Raw genomic sequence first — 18,497 nt, 5'->3', positions numbered from 1 at the left:
AATTAAAAAAAAAAAAAGACAGCCAAGCATCTTAACATTATTTTCCCCCTTTTGCCCTTTACAACCATGCCTCAATCTCTGTATCTCAGAGCCCTGTTGCTCCAAGGTTGTGCATACATCATTATTTACCTCTGTCCCACTTAGCTCTTACAAACCTGCCTAATTGTTTTCCCATCCACCTTGTTCTTCCATTCTCTTCCCCCTTCTTGTGTATTGCCCCCTCCCCAGCACCCAAACTATTCCCTACCTTGTGCTCCACTTTTCTCCTCCCTCTCCTCACCCAAACCCCCATATCCCGGTAACCAGCAAAGAATCCCCCACACATTCCCCCTCCCCTCCCCCTCCCACTTTAGTATGGGTTCTTTTTCTTAGTCTTGTACAATAGTGGTCCTATGTAGTATTTCTTGTTTTGTGACTGACTAATTTCACTCAGGAGTCCTGGTGTGGCGCTGTGGGTTAATGTGCCAGACTGCAAAGCCGTTTGAACTGCAAGGGCAGCGGTTCAAGCTCATCAGCTGCTCGTCGGAAACCCTATACAGGGTCTCTATGAGTCGGAACCGACTTGAAGGCACCTAACAACAACAATAGTTTCACTCAACATAATGTCCTCCAGGTTCATTCATGTTATGCAGTGGCTTGCAGGTTCCTTGTTATTCTTAACGATAGCATAATATTTCATTGTGTGTATGTACCACAGTTTTGTTTATCCATTCTTCAGTTGATGGGCACTTAGGCTGTCTCCATCTTTTTGCTATTGTAAATAGTGCTGCTATGAACATTGGTGTGCATATACCCACTCGTGTTATAGCTCGTATTTCTTGTGGGTAAATACCAAGTAGAGGAATTGCTGGGTCATAAGGTATTTCTATTTCCAACCTCCTGAGGAAGCGCCATATTGCTTTCCAGAGAGGGTGGATCATTTTATAATCCCACCAGCAATGCAGGAGGGTCCCAGTCTCTCCACATACTTGCCAGCATTTATGTCTTCTGCTTTTTTGATCTTTGCTGTTATTGCTGGTGTGAGATGACGTCTCATTGTTGTTTTCATTTGCATCTCTCTAATGGTTAGTGAATGGTTTAAAATTAAGAAAGGTATGCGATAAGGTTGTATTCTTTCACCATACTTATTCAGCCTGTATGCTGAGCAAATAATCTGAGAAGCTGGGTTCTGTGAAGAAAAACGTGGCATCAGGATTGGAGGAAGACTCATTAACAACCTGCGATATGCAAATTATACAATCTTGCTTGCTGAAAGTGAAGAGGACTTAAAACATTTACTGACGACGATCAAAGAGCACAGCCTTTGGTATGGATTGCATCTCAATGTAAAGAAAACAAAAATCCTCACCATTGGACCAATAAACAACATTCTTATCAACGGAGAACAGATTGAAGTTGTCAAGGACTTCATTCTTCTTGGATCAACTATCAACATTCATGGAAGCAGCAGTCAAGAGATCAAATGACGTATTGCATTAGGTAAATCTGCTGCACAAGACCTTTTTAAAGTGTTGAAGAGCAAAGATTTCAGCTTGAAGACTAAGGTGAGCCTGACCCAAGCCATGGTATTTTCAATAACCTCATATACATGTGAAAGCTGGACATTGAATAAGGAAGACTGTAGAAGAATTGTTACTTTTGAGTTATAGTGTTGAAAGAGAATATTGAAGTTGCCATGGACTGCCAAAAGAACCAATAGATCTGTTTTGAAAGAAGTGCAGCCAGAGTGTTCCTTGGAGGCTAAGATGGCCAAACTTTGTCTCTTATACTTCAGACATATTGTCAGAAGGGACCAGTCTCTGGAGAAGTATATTATGTTCGGTAAGGTGGAGGGTCAGAGAAAAAGAGGAAGACCCCCAATGAGATGGATTGGCCAAGTGGCAGCATCGATGGACTCAAGCATGGCAATGGTAGTGAGGTTGGCAGAGGATCGGGCAGTGTTTTGTTCTGCTGTGCATAAGGTCACTATGAGTCAGTACCGACTCGATGGGACCTAACAACAACGATGGCTAGTGATCGTGAACCTTTCTTAATATGTTTGTTGGCTGCCAGGATCTCCTCCTTGGTGAAGTGTCTGTTCTTGTCCTTTGCCCATTTTTTTCTTTTTTTGTTTTCTTTTTCTTGTAGAGGTGTTACAGTTTCCTATATATTTTAGAAATGAGTCCCTTGTCTGATGTGTCGTAGCAAAAGATTTTTCCCATTCTATGGGTTCCCTTTTTTTTACTCTTTTGCCGAAGCCATTGGTTCACATAAATTTTTAATTATTAGTATGTCCAATTATCTATTTTGTCTCTTTTTTTGTGTGTAGTTTTTAAAATGTTTGGTAGTCTTTGTATGCCCTGTATTAGAACCCTCACATTTGTCCCTACTTTTTCATTGATGGCCTTCATACTTCTGGGATTCATATTTAGGTTTCTAATCCATGCTGATTTGGTTTTTGAATAAGACATGAGGTTTCAGTCTTGCATACCACTTTCCAATTCTGCCAGCACCATCTGTTGAAAAGACTATCCCCTCCTCATGCCATATATTTAGGTACTTTGTCGAAAATCGGTTGGCTGTATGTGGATGGGTTAATTTCTGGATTCTCAATTCTGTTCCATTGATCAATATATCTTTCATTGTACCAGTACCAAACTGTTTTGACCACTGTAGCCATATAATAAATTTTGAAGTCAGGGATTCAGAGGTTTCCAACCTTATTCTTCTTTTTAAGCAGAACTTTGCGTGTCCCGGGTCTCATTTCTTTCCATATAAAGTTTGTGATTGTTTTTTCCATGTCTTTGAAGAATGTTGTTGGAATCCAGATAGGGATTGCATTATATGTGTAAATTGGTTTCGGCAGTATTGACATTTTCACAATGTTAAGTCTTCCTATCCAGGAGCATGGTACATTCTTCCATTTTTGTAGGTGTCTTTTGGTTTCTTGCAATAGTGTTTTGTAGTTTTCTTTGTATAGGTCAGTTGTTTCTTTGGTTACATTTATTCCTAAATATTTCATCCTTTGGGCAGCTATTGTAAATGGTATTGCTTTCCTAATGTCCTTTTCAGTGTTGTTATTGGTATAGAGGAATCCAACTGATTTTTTTATGTTGATCTTATATCCTGCCACTTTGCTGAATCTTCCAATGAGGTCTAGTAGCTTTTTTACTGAGTCTTTGGGGTTTTCTGCATATAAGATCATATTGTCTGCAAACAGAGAGTTTTACTTCTTCTTTGCCAATTTGTTATTGTTGTTAACTGCCATCAAGTTGGTTCTGACTCATAGCGACCCTGTATAGAGTTTCCGAGGAGCAGCTGGTGAGCTTGAACCGCCAACCATGAAGTTTAAATGGCTTTGCAGTCTGGCACATTAACCCACAGCGGCATACCAGGACTCCAATTTTTTTTTTTGCCAGTTTGGATGCCTTTAATTTCCCTGTGTTGCAGTATAGCTCTTGCTAAGACTTCCAGCACAATATTGAATATGAGTGACTACAAAGGGCATCCTTGTCTAGTTTCTGTTCAGAGAGGGAAGGCTTTCAGTTTCTCTCCATTGAGAGTAATGTAGGCTGCTGATTTTGTATATATGTTCTTAATTATATTGAGGAATTCCCCTTCAATTCCTACTTTGTTGAGGGTTTTTATCAGAAATGGATGTTGGATTTTGTCAAATGCCTTTTCTGCATCAGTTGATATGATCATGTGGATCTTTTCTTTTTTTCTTATTTATATGGTAGATTATGTTGATTTTTTTTCTTTAATGTTTATTGTGAAAATAATATAGTATATATATATCTTTTTGGTAATTTTTTTATATGTACTTTCTTTTTTTTTAATGTTTTATTGTGAATTATGTGATAGTTTACATGGGAGAACATTACCTTTACATTCATCCTATCATATATCGTTTCTTTGCCATGGTTATAATCCCCTCCAAGCATCAACAACCAACCAAAGGATATACCCTGCAAGCTTGCCCCCCAGTCATCAGCACACAGCCCCTCTCTCTCTCTGGGTTTAGAGACCCCAGAGGTTCCATCTCTCCACATCTCTGCCTCCATCTCTGGCATCACTGTTTCTCTGGGTAGGGTCCCGCACTCCACTTTTCTCACTTGATGGTTCCAGGAACTTCCGCTCCTGGACTGCTAAGTCATTCACTCCCCTCCTTTTGCTACAAAACGTCCTCCTTTACATTTCCAACCCTCACAGTCATTCCTGATAACAATTATTCACCATTATACCACAAAGGACGTATCTCCATCTCCTTTCATTAGCCCTGCCCAGACAGATTGAATACTACTCAGTGGAGATTCTACCTTCCTCCATGCTCTCTGGTCTAGGCTCCCTCTTGAAAGCTTGTAAGCCAGTCACTTCTTGCCTTTGTAGTCCACACATTTTGGGTAACCAATGTCCAAGTTGCCCATCCCTGTCTACCCTGTGTATTGAGGGGGTGGAAATGATTCTCACTGTAAAGATTTGTTCCCTCTTTTAAGCTACTGCATCCATAGGTGTAGGTCAAGTTCTTCAAATTGTATCAGACTACTCTTTTTTTTCCCTCTTCTTTCTTCTAGTTGGGCTCTGATCATCCAGTCATTGAAACCAAGTCAAGTGGGTGTTATCTGCAAGTGTGGGTATTCTTATGCATATGCCCGCTCTTCTTATCAGCTGGATGCTCCACTCTCCACTCTAGTCCTCTGTGGCTATGTCACTGACTCTGGGCCCAGGAGTCCCCAGGTCTTGCCACAATGCTGGCCAACCAGATTTCCACACGGGTTCACAAGAGTCTGTTGAATGTCGTAGGGCTTAGCTCGCAGCTTCATTGCTGTTTTTCCCTCACTTCCCCTTATCCATGACAAACGTAGTCACCAATCAGAGTGCATGTCTGCTCGTGTATTCCCATTGAGTCTTAATCTTTGAAGGGGGTTTGTCCTGAAGGTACAGACCTCTTGGTCTTGCTTTCAAGATGTATCTTCTGTTCTTCTAGCCACTCCAGATTGGTCTGCTTTCCCATTCAAGTGGAAATTTCCCATCTCAGAAGATTCTGGGTGAGGTTCAGGATTCCACCTATGGTCTTATGTAATGCAGAGGCTCTGCAGGAAGCCTCCTGCCCTGGGCACGTTGTAGCCCCATTTTAGGTATTCCAATCAGTTGTAGGCAGAAGATGGACTTACAAGCTATGGTGATATTTCTGGCTATTTCTTTCTCTCCCCCTCAAGTGTCTATTTTATAATGGTATGCCAAGGAAACCAAGATTGTTGGCTAGGGTTTTGTTGAGAATTTTTACATATGTTCATGAGGGATTTGATCTATAATTTTCTTTCTTAGTGACGTCCTTCTCTGATTTTGGTATGAGGGTTATGCTTGTTTAACAAAATGCATTAGGAAGTTCTCTATCATCCTCTATATTCTGGAATAATTTAGGTAGAATTGGTGACAGCTCTTCCCTGAATGTTTTGTAGAACTCACCAGTGAAGCCTTCTGGGCCTGGATTTCTTTTGGTTGGGAGTCTTTAGATGACTTGCTCAAATTCTTCTTTTGTTATGGGTCTGTTCAGATTTTCTATGTCACTCTGTGTAAGTTTAGGTAGGTCATGTTTTTTTCTAAAAATGTATCCATCTCTTCTAAGTTTTCAAATTTGTTGGAGTACAACTTTTCATAGTATTCTGTTATTATCCTTTTGATGTCCTTTGGTTCCGTTGTGACATCGCCCATGTGCTTTCTAATGCGTGTTATTTATGTGTTCTCCGTCTTTTCTTTTGTTAGGTTTGCCAGTGGTCTGTCAATTTTGTTAATTCTTTCAAAGAACCAGCTTCTTGTCCCTGTTGATTGTTTCTATAGTTTTTCTGTTTTCTATCTCATTTATTTCTGCTCTAATCTTTATCATTTCTTTTCTTTTGGTCACTGTAGCTTCCCTCTGTTGATTTGTTTCTAATTGTTGTAGATGTTGTGTTAATGTGTTAATTTTTGTCCTTTCTTTTTTTGGATGTGCGCATTTATCACAATAAATTGTCCTCTTGGCACCGCTTTCATCGAGTCCCAAAGATTTTGGTATGTTGTGTTTTTGTTCTCGTCTGCTTCTCAGAACTTTGTGAGTTAATGTTTTATTTCTTATACCACCCATTCGCTTTTCAGCAGGGTGCTATTCAATTTCTATGTATTTGACTATATTTCCTTGGTCTTCCTATTGTTGATTTCTAATTTGATAGCATTGTGGCCTGAGAAGATACTTTGTAGTATTTTGATATTTGTAAACTTAAGGAGGTTTGTTTTGTGGCCTAACACCTGGTCTATTTTGGAGAATTTTCCATGAGCACTTGAAAAGAATGTGTATTGTTCTGTTGTTGGGTTGAATGCTCTATACACATCTATGAGATCCAGCTGGCTGATTGTGTTGTTTAGTTCCTCTGTGTCTGTGTCAAGTTTCTTTCTGATTGTTCTATACATTTTAGAAAGCCGTGTATTAAAATTGCCTGTAGTGATTGTAAATTCTATTTCTTTCTTCAAATCTGTTAGAGTTTGCTTTATATATTTTGGAGCTCTTTCATTGGGAGCATAGATATTTATTATGGTTATGTCATTTTGTTCAATTATCCCTTTAATCATGAGATAATGTCCGTCTTTATCTATTATGCTGGGGTTTGCCTTAAAGTTTATTTTATTGGAGATTAGTACTGCCACTCCTGTTCGTTTTTTATTGCAATTAGCTTGATATTTTTTTTCCATCCTTTGACTTTTGATTTGTTTTTGTCTCTGTGTGTAAGATGTGTCTTTTGCAGACAGAATATTGAAGGATCATCTTTTCTTATCCATTCCACAACCGTCTGTCTTTTAACTGGTGCATTTAATTTGTTTACATTCTGCGTAATTATCGATAGATATGAATTCATTGCTGCCATTATGTTTGTTTTTTTGTGGTGTTGCTGCTTTTTTTGTTCTGCATGTCTTCCTATGCTGAGTTCATGGTTTTTGTGTCCTTTCTTGTGAGTTTCCACATATTTTTAATATTTCCATGTTCTTCTTGGATTTTCATTTTCTTGGTATGTTGTGAAGTGTTAATTTTCTTTGAGGTTACCTTATATATTCCATTAACTTTTCCCTCCATTTAGTGAAGTCTATTTTATCCTGTAATCTACCTGACCTTCTCACCATACATATCTCTGTTCCTACGTATTTACCTTCTTTTACATTGTAATTGTTTTGATCATAGACTAACCTTCCAGATGCTCTGAGTTTGTTCTTATAGTGTCGTTCTGTTCTTGACTCTTCCATTTATCGATTGAGTTCTGGGAGGTTCTGCCACATATGTCAGTCTCTGGTTGTTGTCTGTTCTTGTTGATTCTTAGTCCACAGAACTCCCTTTAGGATGTTTTGTAGTGCAGGGTTGTCTTTGGCAAAATCCCTTAGCTTCTGTTTATCCTGGAAAGTTTTGATTACACCATTGTATTTGATTGATAGCTTTGCTGCGTAAAGGATTCTTGGCAGTTTTTTTCTTTCAGGATTTTATGTAGATCTCCCCATTTTCTTCTTGCTTGCATGGTTTCTGCTGAGACATCCAAGCTTAATCTGATTTGCTTGCATTTGTATGGAACTCTTCTGTTTTCCCTAGCTGCTTTCAGGAGTGAGTCCTTATCTTTTATTTTGGAGAGCTTGTTTATGACATGTCTCAGTGATTTTCTTTTGGGTTCTATCCTTCCTGGGGTTCATTGAGCTTCTTAAATGTTTATCTTCTCACTTTTCAGGATGTTAGAAAAATTTTCTTCCAGAAGGTCCTCAACTATCTCTTCTGTTGACTTGTGTGCTACTTTCCGGAACACTAATAATTCTTAAGTTAATCCTCTTCATGTTGTCCTACATGAATCTTAGACCTTCTTCAGATTTTTTTATCCTTTTTTCTGTTTGATTTTCTATCTTAGTGGTATTAAGTGATTAGTCTTCTAGTTCACTAGTTCTGCCTTCCATCTCTTTTATTTACTCCTTTGCCCTTTCAGCATATTGTCTATATCTGATATTCTATTATTGATGATTTGGAACTCTTTCTGTAGGTTTTAAATTGTTTCCAATGCTGTATCTGTGTTATTTGATTGTTCCTGTAGCTCTTTCCTGACTTCTTCCTTATTTTTCTCAACTCCATTATAAAGTATTTTGAAACATTTTATAATCATTTTTCTAAATTCTTTCTCAGGCATTTCCAAGGCCTGCCCTCCTTCCAGAATGTAGTCTAGGTCTACCTCTAGGTCATTTGTCTCAGGCATTTTAATCTTGTTTCTGGACATGTGCTGATATGGTCATCTGCTTTTGCTTCTTGGACATGTTTAGTGTGTATCTGTGGCCTTAATACTTAATTGAGTGTGTGTTTTGGTATTTTTTATGCTTTCTGATTTCCTCAAGGTAGATGTGATCAGGATGTGGACTTCCCTTTTCATTCTTCTTATTGCTCAACTCAGAGTAACTTTCGCAGGTGTTTTCTGCCTCCCTGGTATATGGAAGTTGGTATTGGTTCTTGCCTTGATTGTGGAGTTTTATAGGGTGTCATTGTAGCTTGAATACATGGCAGCAATTGCTACCTCTGCTTTGGTAATATAGGGAGAGAAAGAGTCCCTCAAAGGTAAAAGGGGAATGAAAAACAAAAAAACAACAAAACAAACTAACAATAACAACAATGAAAAAGCCTAGATTGGATACTGTAGTCTTTATAATCACAGAAAAAGGAGAGGAGGGAGAGAAGAAGAAAAAAAAAAAAAATCTGTAAGCCTAATATGAGTGTGCTTTTAATATCCTCTTTCAGCTTCTTGCCTTCAAGGCCACCTGATAAATTTTAAGATGCCACTGTTGGTTGTTATGCTGTACCTCAGGATTTAATTTTGGCCTGTTTTCTTTTTAAACTCTCTCTCCCTCTCCACACCCCTTGTTTTGGCCTTTTCCCTAATAATAAACAGTTTGGGGCTGGCTGTTAAGCTGCCTGTTTCTTTAAATGCTGAGAGTATCTGGTGTGCATGTGTGGCAGCAGAACCTACCGGGGGTGGGGGTGGGGGATGCCCACTCGCTCAGGCATTCCCTCTAGTCACCAGAATGGAGGTGTGCAAACAGTGGGGGGCTAATGAACAGATGCATAAAAAAAATCAGAACAAAGCAAAACTGGCAAAGCCTTTTTTTTCCACCTTTGCTCCAAGGTTCCCATGGTGTTATTCTGTGGTGGATCTGCTTGCTCCCCTGCTTGGTCTTGCCATTTGGTCTCACCCAAGTTGTTGTCTCCTGGTCGCTGAGTCTGGTAGATTCTAAAGTATGAGATTTCCACTAACTATAAGCCTCCAAACTTTTAAATTTTTCCTAGATATGTGTGTGGTTCAGAATTTTGGAGCTCTGCTCTGAACCCACTTCATCTGGTATTCATTCTGTGGTATTGCTGACGGAGATCTTCACTGCACCTCTACCCTATCCACCATCAAGCCTAATTTCCTTGCCTTTTATTCCTCAGAAACGTTTTCTGGCTCTGCATCTTGATCATTTGTTTGAACCATTCTCTCTCGCTACTTCATGTGAGCTAAAATTGTCTGTTGTCTCTTGAATATTGTGGGATTGTCATATATGTATTTAATTGATTATTATATGTTGATGTGTTCTTAGGTTGTCACCAACTGTCTCCTGTAGGTGTAATTATGGAGTGGAATTGTGTACACTGTTCTCATTTGCCATTGTGCACCCCAGTTTAGGGTGTGTTTGGCTGCTGTTTATCATTGATCAGGTGGCATAGGAGCTAGTGCAGGCTCTTTCCCAGTGAGTGGAGCTGCAGAGGGTATGGGCAAGGTTGCTCTCTCTTTGGATGAGAAAGAGAAAACCCCTCTCTCACACACACACAAGAAAACAAAAGAGAATAAACAAACAAGGAAGGAAAATGGAAAGTGGAATAGTAAAGAGAAGAGAGTAAATAAAAACAGGCAACAACTAGGAAAAAGAATAAAATATCTATAAAGACAAAAAAAGAGGACCAGGAAGTGGAGCTTAAAGAAAAGGAAAAAAAGACAGGAAATAAAAGGAAGAATAAAAGCAAACTTACTTAGAAAAAACTAGGGGGCGGGGAGATGAAAAGAGAAAGAGTAGTAAAGAAAGATCAAAAGGAAAAAAAAGAGGGAAAATGAGGAACAGAAAAAGGAAAAACAGAAGTAGAGACACAATAAAATTAAAGGGAATGGAAATAAGAGGAGGAGAAAAAATAAGCAATCAAAAACAATGAAACTAGAAAATGAAACAACCAAATCAAACAAACCCAAAATGACAGTGTAGCTGTTAGACTTCAAGAGCAGAAAACTGTGTGGTTGGGGGTGAGGGAAGCTCCTTCAAGCCAAGGAGCTCACAAGGTGGGTGTGGGAAGGGTGTGGCAGCAGAGTTCCTGATCCTAGAGGGTAGTTCCTAAGGGCCTTGGTATTATCTATGTTCAGGGAATTCGATATGGAAGTAGTTTGTGGAGGCCCTTATGGAACTGGTTTCAATGTCTATTAGGACCATAGGACAGCTGGGGGAAGGGTGACTGTTTAAAAGCTGGTCTGGTGATTCTGTGGGTCTGTAGGTTTGGAGCCAAGCCTGCCTGAATGCAGGCACCAAAGTGGTTCACCAAAGCAGCAAAGTCGGCCCTGCCTCACACTGGTGTGGCTCCCAACCACATGGCTCCAGACTCCCGGAGAGTAGGTTCTGCACTCAAGATGGATAATGGTTGGAGTTGGCCACACCTCCAGTCACAAGGGGAGCATGGGGAAAAAGAAGAAATTGCACCTTTCCCATTGTGTGTGTGTGAATCTGATCTGCCAGGCCACCTTCTGTTGCCAAAGCTGCTTCCAAGTTAGTGATCTGTGTCTGGCTGACCATTCACAAGTCAATCCTCTCTCAGCCTTCCTGCTCAGCTTCTTCTCCCAGCAAGCACAGTCCACTTTTCTAACCTTTCCTCTTAAGTTCAGGGTTCTAGGATTTTCATCTGTGTCTGTTTCTTGGTTTCTCTTATCTTTGTTGTAGAAGGTCTGTGTAGTGCATCTGCATAGTCCACCATCCTGCCAGAAGTATCTCTCAGCCTTAGTTTACAATAAGTAAGATAAAAAATCGGGCTGCTAACCTCAGGGTCAGCAGTTCGAAACTACCAGCTATTTTGCAGGAGAAAGACGAGGCTTTCTGCTCCCGTAAAGATTTATAACCTTGGAAACCCTGTAAAGGGTCTCTATGAGTCAGAACTGACTCCACGGCACATAACAACAAAGCAAAAAATAATACTGATTTCATAATATTGATGTGGTACAGTATGCAAAGCACCTAGCACAGCTGTGCTACATAATAAACATAGTTCTGCTATAATGAGTGCTTTATAAATATTGGCTACAGCGTAGTATAATACTACGTGTTATAGTGTAATGTTATTGTTGTTAAGTGCCGTCGAGTCAGTTCCGACCCATAGTGACCCTGTACAGGGTTTCTGAGGCTGTAAATCTTTACGGGAGCAGAAAGCCTCATCTTTCTCCCACGGAGCAACTGGTAGTTTTGAACTGCTGACCTTAGGTTCGCAGCCTGATTTGTAACCACTACGCTGTAATACATTGTCTAAATCCATGAGAGTTAAGAATCAGGATAAGCACAAGATTGGTTTCTATGAAGTGGAGGTTAGATGTACATCCACTCCAACTTATTCACCATTCTAACACCGGCTGTTGTCTGCTACTCCCACCCCCATGTCACTCTGCTTCTCTGCTAGGTTTGATAATTGATGGTAATGGCCATACAGAACTCACAGACAGTACTCACAATTATGTGATTTATTAGGAAAGTTGTTGTTAAGCGCCATCAAATCAGTTCTGACTCAATGTGACCCTGAATAGGGTTTCTGAAGAGTGGTTAGTGGATTTGAACCATTGACCTTACAGTTAGAAGTCCAGTTCTTTGGGATCAGGATCAAGTTGGAAATAACAAGAAAAACTTGGAATCAGGTTCAGGAAGGACACAGTAATGTCTGAAAAGCTCCTCTGAAATGGAGAGGATCTCCCTCCCTTCTTCATTGCAGGATGGCTTCCAACTAGCACAGCTCTCTCAGCTGCTCTCTGCCACTAGGCAGGCCTCTCCACAGCTAGCTGACCTAGCTCATGACCAGTATAGCAGCCCACTCTCTCTGTCCACCATCAGGCCTCTCTGCTGTTGGATCTCAGCTGCCACGTGGTTCTACTCCTCTGCCAGTCCAGCTCTCAACCAGCTACTGGCAGAATTTTAGATATAGGTCCTTGTGTCCCAAAGGAAAGACTCTCTTCCCGACTCCTGTCAACCAGAAGGGCTCTAAAATTTCTGCCTTAGTGCCATTTATAAACCCCAGTCCTCGTCAGTTTTAAGATAGGGCCATAGTTAAACCAATTCTCAATTACCCATGAGATGTCATTCAACTCAGGTCTTATGTAAAAGTAGTCATTTCTGATAACAGAGACAGGCTCCTTCCCTGGGCAAAAGTACCAAACCCTTGGGTAGAAAGTACCCTGGAAGGTAGCTCCCAAACTGCTTCTCCAAAGTACTAGGGCAAAGGTAACAACTCCTCAGAGCTTAGGGAAAAACATCTCCCAAACTGTTTTTCCAAAGACCCAAGAAAAAGGCCATATAAAGGAACTCATTACACCACAATGCCTCTCCTCACATACACACCCCTTTTCTAAGTGTTTCTAGGCCTTGTAGCCACTACTTGTCTGTCAGTTGTCCTGTGGTGACTTGCATGTTACTATGATGCTGGAAGCTTTACCACTGATATTTTTAACACCAGCAGGTAGACAGGTGTCAGGAAGGCTTCTATAATAAGACAGACTAGAAGAGGAGGCAGACTACTTCTAACTGTTTAGCCACTGAAAATTGTATGAATAGTAGCAGACATGTCAGATATAGTACCAGAAGATTAAAACATGAAGAGCACCAGAATGTTTTCAGATATAATGCCAGAAGATGAGTCCTTCAGGTTAGAAGGAATTCAAAACTTGTCTGGGCAAGAACTGCTCACTCAAATTAGAGTTGACCATGGTGACACAAATGAAGTAAAACTTTCAGAACCTTCATTTGCTGATGAGACACAACTCAAAATGAGGAAGAACAGCTGCAAACATCCATTAATAATTGGGACATGAAATTTACAAAGTATGAAAGTATGAAAATTGGAAGTTGTTGAAAATGAAGTGGAGCACATAAAGATCAATATCCTAGGCATAAGTGAGCTGAAATGGGTATCAGCCATTTTGAAACAGATAATCATATAGTTTACTATGCCAGGAAGGACAAATTCAAGAGAAATGGTATTGCATTCATCAAAAAGAATATTTCAGCTGTCTTGAAGTACAATGTTGTCTGTGATAGGATAATATCCATATACCTACAAGGAAGACCAGTCATTATCACCATTATTCAAATTTACGTAAAACCACTAAGGTCAGTGATGATGTAATTGAAGACTTCTAATAACATCTTCAGTCTGAAATTGATCAAATATGCAATCAAGATGTGTTGATAATTACTGGTGTGTGTGCTATTGTTGTATTTTTCACCATACTTATTCTATCTGTATTCTGAGCAAGTAATCTGAGAAGCTGGGTTATATGAAGAAGAATTGTTTTTTTCCTCAGGATTAGAAGAAGAATCACAACAACCTGCAATATACAGACGATGCAATCCTTCTTGCAAAGAGAACTCAAAATACTGATGAAGATCAAAGACTTAGGTCTTCAGTATGAATTATACCTCAATGTAAATAAAGAACATAAAAATCATCACCACTAGACCAATAATAACATCATGATGGAGAAAAGATTGAAGTTGTCAAAACTTCATTTTGCTTGAATTCACAATGAAGACAGATGGAAGCAGCAGTCAGTAAATCAAATGACATATTGCATTAGGCAAATAATGCTACACAAGACCACTTTGAAGTATTCAAGAGCAAAGTTACCAACTTGAGGACTAAGGTGCGCCAGACCCAAGCCAAGGCATTTTTCAATCACCTCATATACATGTGAAAGTTGGACAATGAATAAGGAAGACCATAGAAGAAATTACAAATTTGAGTTATGTTGTTGGAGAATAATATTGAAAATACCAGTGACTGCCAAAAGAACAAACAAATCTTTGTTGGAAGAAGTATACTCAGAATGTTCCTTAGAGACTAAGATGGTGAGACTTTGTCTCTCATACTTCGGACATATTACCAGGAGAAACCAGTCCCTGGAGAAGGACATCATACTTGTTAAAGTGGAGGGTCAGTGAAAAAGAAGAACACTTCCAATGAGAATGATTGGTACAATAGCAGGAACAGTAGGCTTAAGCATGACAGTGATCATGAGGATGATGCAGGACCGGGCAGTGTTTCGTTCTGTTGTGCACATGGTCTCTATGAATTGGAACCAACCCAGTGGCATCTAACAATAACAAGGCCTAAAAGTGTCTGATATTTGAGGTGTTAAACGTTTGTTGAATCTCTGAATAATTCGTTGAATAAATATTCTTTTTTTTAAAGCTTTTTATTATAATTTGTATGAAAAGTTTATAGAGCAAATTAGTTTCATTCAACAATTCATACAAATTTTGTTTTGTGACATTGATTATAATCCCCACAATTTAACAACACTCTTCCCACTTCCTCCCCATGTTTCTGTTTCCATTCTCCTTCTTTCCCTTCCTGTCTTCTCAACTGTATTGTTGTTATTGTTAAGTGCCATTGAATTGGGATTTCGACTCACAGCAACCCAGTATAGAGTTTCCGAGGAGTGGCTGGTGAGTTTGAACCACCCATCTTTCGGTTCAAACTGACCTTGTGGTCCTGTGGTTATCCTACAGTGCCATACCAGGACTGGGCAAATGCTGCCCTTTTGATCTCAAATGGTTGCTTATATCTATTGTTTGCTGAAAACTGAGCCACAGGGATGAGTTTGGTTCCAAGTTTGACAGGTGGCTTAGGATCATAGTCTCTAGAGTTTCATTAGTCACTAAGGCCAATAAGCCTTGTCTTTTTTGTGATTTTGAGTTTTGGTCCATGTTTTTCTCCTACTCTGTCCAGGACTCATTTGTGATCCATTTCAGGATTATCAGTAGTGGTAACCAGGAACCATGTATTTTTTCTGTTATCCAGTTCTGCTGTGGTTCACACAGTCCATTAACCCTTTGGACTAATTGTTTCCATACATTTTTATTTCCTTTGCTCTTTGTTGCTTTGACAGGAGAGAGACCAATCCTTTGCATCTTAGCAGATACTTTCTGAATACAAAGATAAAGAATCGTACTTAAAGAACAATAAATAGTATATTTATAATTAATTTATTGTTATATGACTTTTTTCAATGTAGTTATAACTTAAAATGTATTCTCTCTACATTTCAAAATTATTGGTGCTGTATGCCTAGTAAGCAGAGGAGTAACAGTACATAATCTCACTATAACAACCTTAACCTTAGATGTCATATGAGGTTTCTTGCCTTTTAGGTAGTCCATGACCCACGGTCTTTTCACTTGCCTCATATCCATGCAAAAGCTGGACAGTAAAAAAGAAAGACATTTAAATTGTAGAGTTGACAAAGAATGTTGACAATGCCATGGACTGCCAAAGAATTAACAAATCAGTCTTAGAAGAAATACAATCAGAATGTTCCTTAGAAGCAAGAACATGGACTAAAGAAAGACCAGTCACTAGAAATGGATATAATGTTTGGTAAAAATGAGGGAAACTCTCAATGAGATGGTTTGACAATAGTCATAATAATGGACTCAGTCATACCAAAGATCATGAAGATGGCACAAGAGTAGGTAACATTTCATTCTGTTACATAAGGTCACCATGAGTTGGAGTCAAGTCAACAGCAACAAACAACAACATGGTCACCATTTGATAATTGTATGTTTTGAATAACAAATGTTGTCCTTGATCTTCCTTGTTCTCTCTTCTACCCTTCCTCGTGGCACTCTTAGTTACTCTTCCACTTAACTTATTCTACATTGTACTGATGTTATTTATGGATTTACCTTTGGCCCTACCCAGAGCTCAAAATCTATTACAGAGGCTGTTAACTTATTTGGGATCATAAACACTGTTGAGACAATGATGATTAACTATAAACGGTCCCTCCAAGAAAATGAACATAACTACAAACAAGCAAAAATTTTCCATTTAAGTTCCAGAAGTTCGTGGACTCCAGATTAAGGACCTTCGTTCTTTAAGACCCTTATTTCTAGATTGTGTGTTCTTTGAGAACAAGGGTTGAGTTTCATTGACAGAACCTACCATGTATATAAGATATATTCAGTAAATCATTTCTGAATTGATGAATTGAAATGTATGATAATAAACTAAGTTTCTGACTGCAAAATCTCTCTAAACATAATTTTTGTTTGTTTGTTTCCATAGGCTTCCATCTGAGTGGCACAGTAACTGAGCCAGCCACTGCTTCTGAACCTGCAATGACTTACAAAGTTGCAATCAGTTTTGATCGATGTAAAATCACTTCAGTGACATGTGGCTGTGGGAACAAGGACATATTCTACTGTGCTCATGTGGTAGCACTTTCGCTCTACAGGATCCGCAAACCAGACCAAATCAAATTACGTCTTCCTATCTCAGAAACCCTTTTCCAGATGAATAGGGATCAGCTACAAAAGTTTATTCAATATTTAATTACGGCACACCACACTGAAGTTCTTCCTACTGCACAGAAACTTGCAGATGAGATTCTATCTTCCAACTCAGAAATCAACCAAGTACATGGTAATTGTTCAACATTTTAGTTGTGAAAAGTCTCCTTTTTGCTATATTTATATTATATGCTTAGTAATGGGGTGATTTTGTAATTACAATAATTTAATCAATTCATTCTATCTATACAAGTATGTATTTAAGTCTTGCTTTCTTGAAGCAGTCTAATTATTTGCTTCATGAAAGTTATATATTGTTAGTTTATGAACTTTTGTTATCCACACAATTTCTGTCCCCAGAGCCCAAAATGTTCAAGAGTAAAAGAAATCACAAAATAATTTGTGCCATTTAGTAATATAAAATAGCTATGAGAATTTTTCTGGCATTTCAGAATCCTACATGGCTTCAGTGTTATTCTGAGGAACATCTGTTAGTGTTGTGCTTATTATGAGCTATACAACGTGGGTACATGAATAGACAGAGAGCTTATATTCACTTATTCATTCAACAAATATTTTTGAGAACCTACTATGGGCCAGGAACCATGCTGGTTGTTGAGGAAATAAAAATAGACGTGGCTCCTGCCTTCAAGTAGCATATAATCTTGTAGAAAAGTCAGACAAGTCTGATACAAATGCTTGCTTTTGTAATGAAGCCAGATTATAGGAATTTAATCATAGAAAGCCATTGAAAGATTTCTAGAAAGAGGTATTAAACAAGCCAATTATTTCACTTTTTTTTATTAGAGCCTACTGTGTACCAGGAATCATGCAAAGGACTTTATATATGTTAATTTAGCCTTCAAAACTACCCTATGAGATAGTGTTACTATCATTTATAATTTATAAATAAGAAAATTATTTATTACCTAGACTTATCTGACATCAGAACTCATGCTTTTTAATGTTTCTCTATATTACATTTTTATTAAGAAGATAACTTTTAGAAGAATAACTTTTATTACATCTGTATTTTAGGAAGACCTTTGTAAAAGATGCAATGAGACCACTTGGGTGGCCTATATGATACACCAGTTTATGTGCCATAGGACTTGCTTTTTCTAATAGTCCAACAAATCCAGCAAGTCCTACAGACAACCTCATCAATTCTCAGAAACAGGAATATTCAGATATACAGACGTCCAAGAGCTCTTGGTAACCAGCATAATCTTCTGTTGCATTATATTCAAAGTTGTAGCGTTTGCATGGTAACTGGGTTCTCACTAGTTGAGTAGTATGGTCAAAGAATAGTTCTAATTATCTCTTCTTACCCCAAAATGGGCAGACTGTTCTACTTCTCTGGTCTCCTTAAATGAGAGATTAAGGACCTGTTATGCCCAATCACCCACTCTGGTCTATAGCACCAGAGAGAAGTATAGCATTAAACCCTAACAACTGGATTTCTTGTCTTATTCCCTTTCAGAGAATTTAATAGCACTTGTTGCCTATTTCAGTGACCCATGGTAGTTCAGTGGCTAAAGCACTTGGCTCTGACCAAAAGATTGGTGGTTCAAACTCACTAGTTACTTTGTGGCAGTCTGCTTCCATAAAAATAGGGTCGCTATGAGTCAGAATTGACTCTACAGCATTGGATTTGGTTACATATTTACAAGCTCTCTTGCCTTTTCTTGAACTGTCCACCTTGATTCAGGACCTATATTGACTTATCCTTTTTTCATCATTACTGTCACTGAAACAACCTATTCCCTGTTTACACCATCTCTGTGCTGAAGCAGCCTTCATCCCAGTATCTTACTGGTCTAAAATTAGGTTGAAATTGCCACATTGAACTTGAGATGAGACCTTCAACCTTCTCCAGAAACTGTTGCTTCTGTGACTAT

At 38.8% G+C, this 18,497-nt stretch overlaps 1 protein-coding gene across 1 annotated transcript in view; it reads left to right on the top strand.

Moving 5' to 3' along the window:
* ZSWIM5 (zinc finger, SWIM-type containing 5) overlaps window positions 1-18,497 on the top strand; it is a 317,188-nt gene that overhangs the window by 142,458 nt on the left and 156,233 nt on the right. The window contains exon 2 of the mRNA XM_006839698.1: window positions 16,373-16,729. Within this exon, the coding sequence (XP_006839761.1) occupies window positions 16,373-16,729 (357 nt within the window). The remainder of the gene's footprint in view (window positions 1-16,372; window positions 16,730-18,497) is intronic.

This window comes from Chrysochloris asiatica, unplaced genomic scaffold (genome assembly GCF_000296735.1).
Source record: "Chrysochloris asiatica unplaced genomic scaffold, ChrAsi1.0 scaffold00026, whole genome shotgun sequence".
Lineage (NCBI taxonomy): Eukaryota > Metazoa > Chordata > Mammalia > Afrosoricida > Chrysochloridae > Chrysochloris > Chrysochloris asiatica.
Note: the sequence above shows the minus strand (reverse complement) of the source record. Positions and strands in the feature narration are given on the sequence as shown.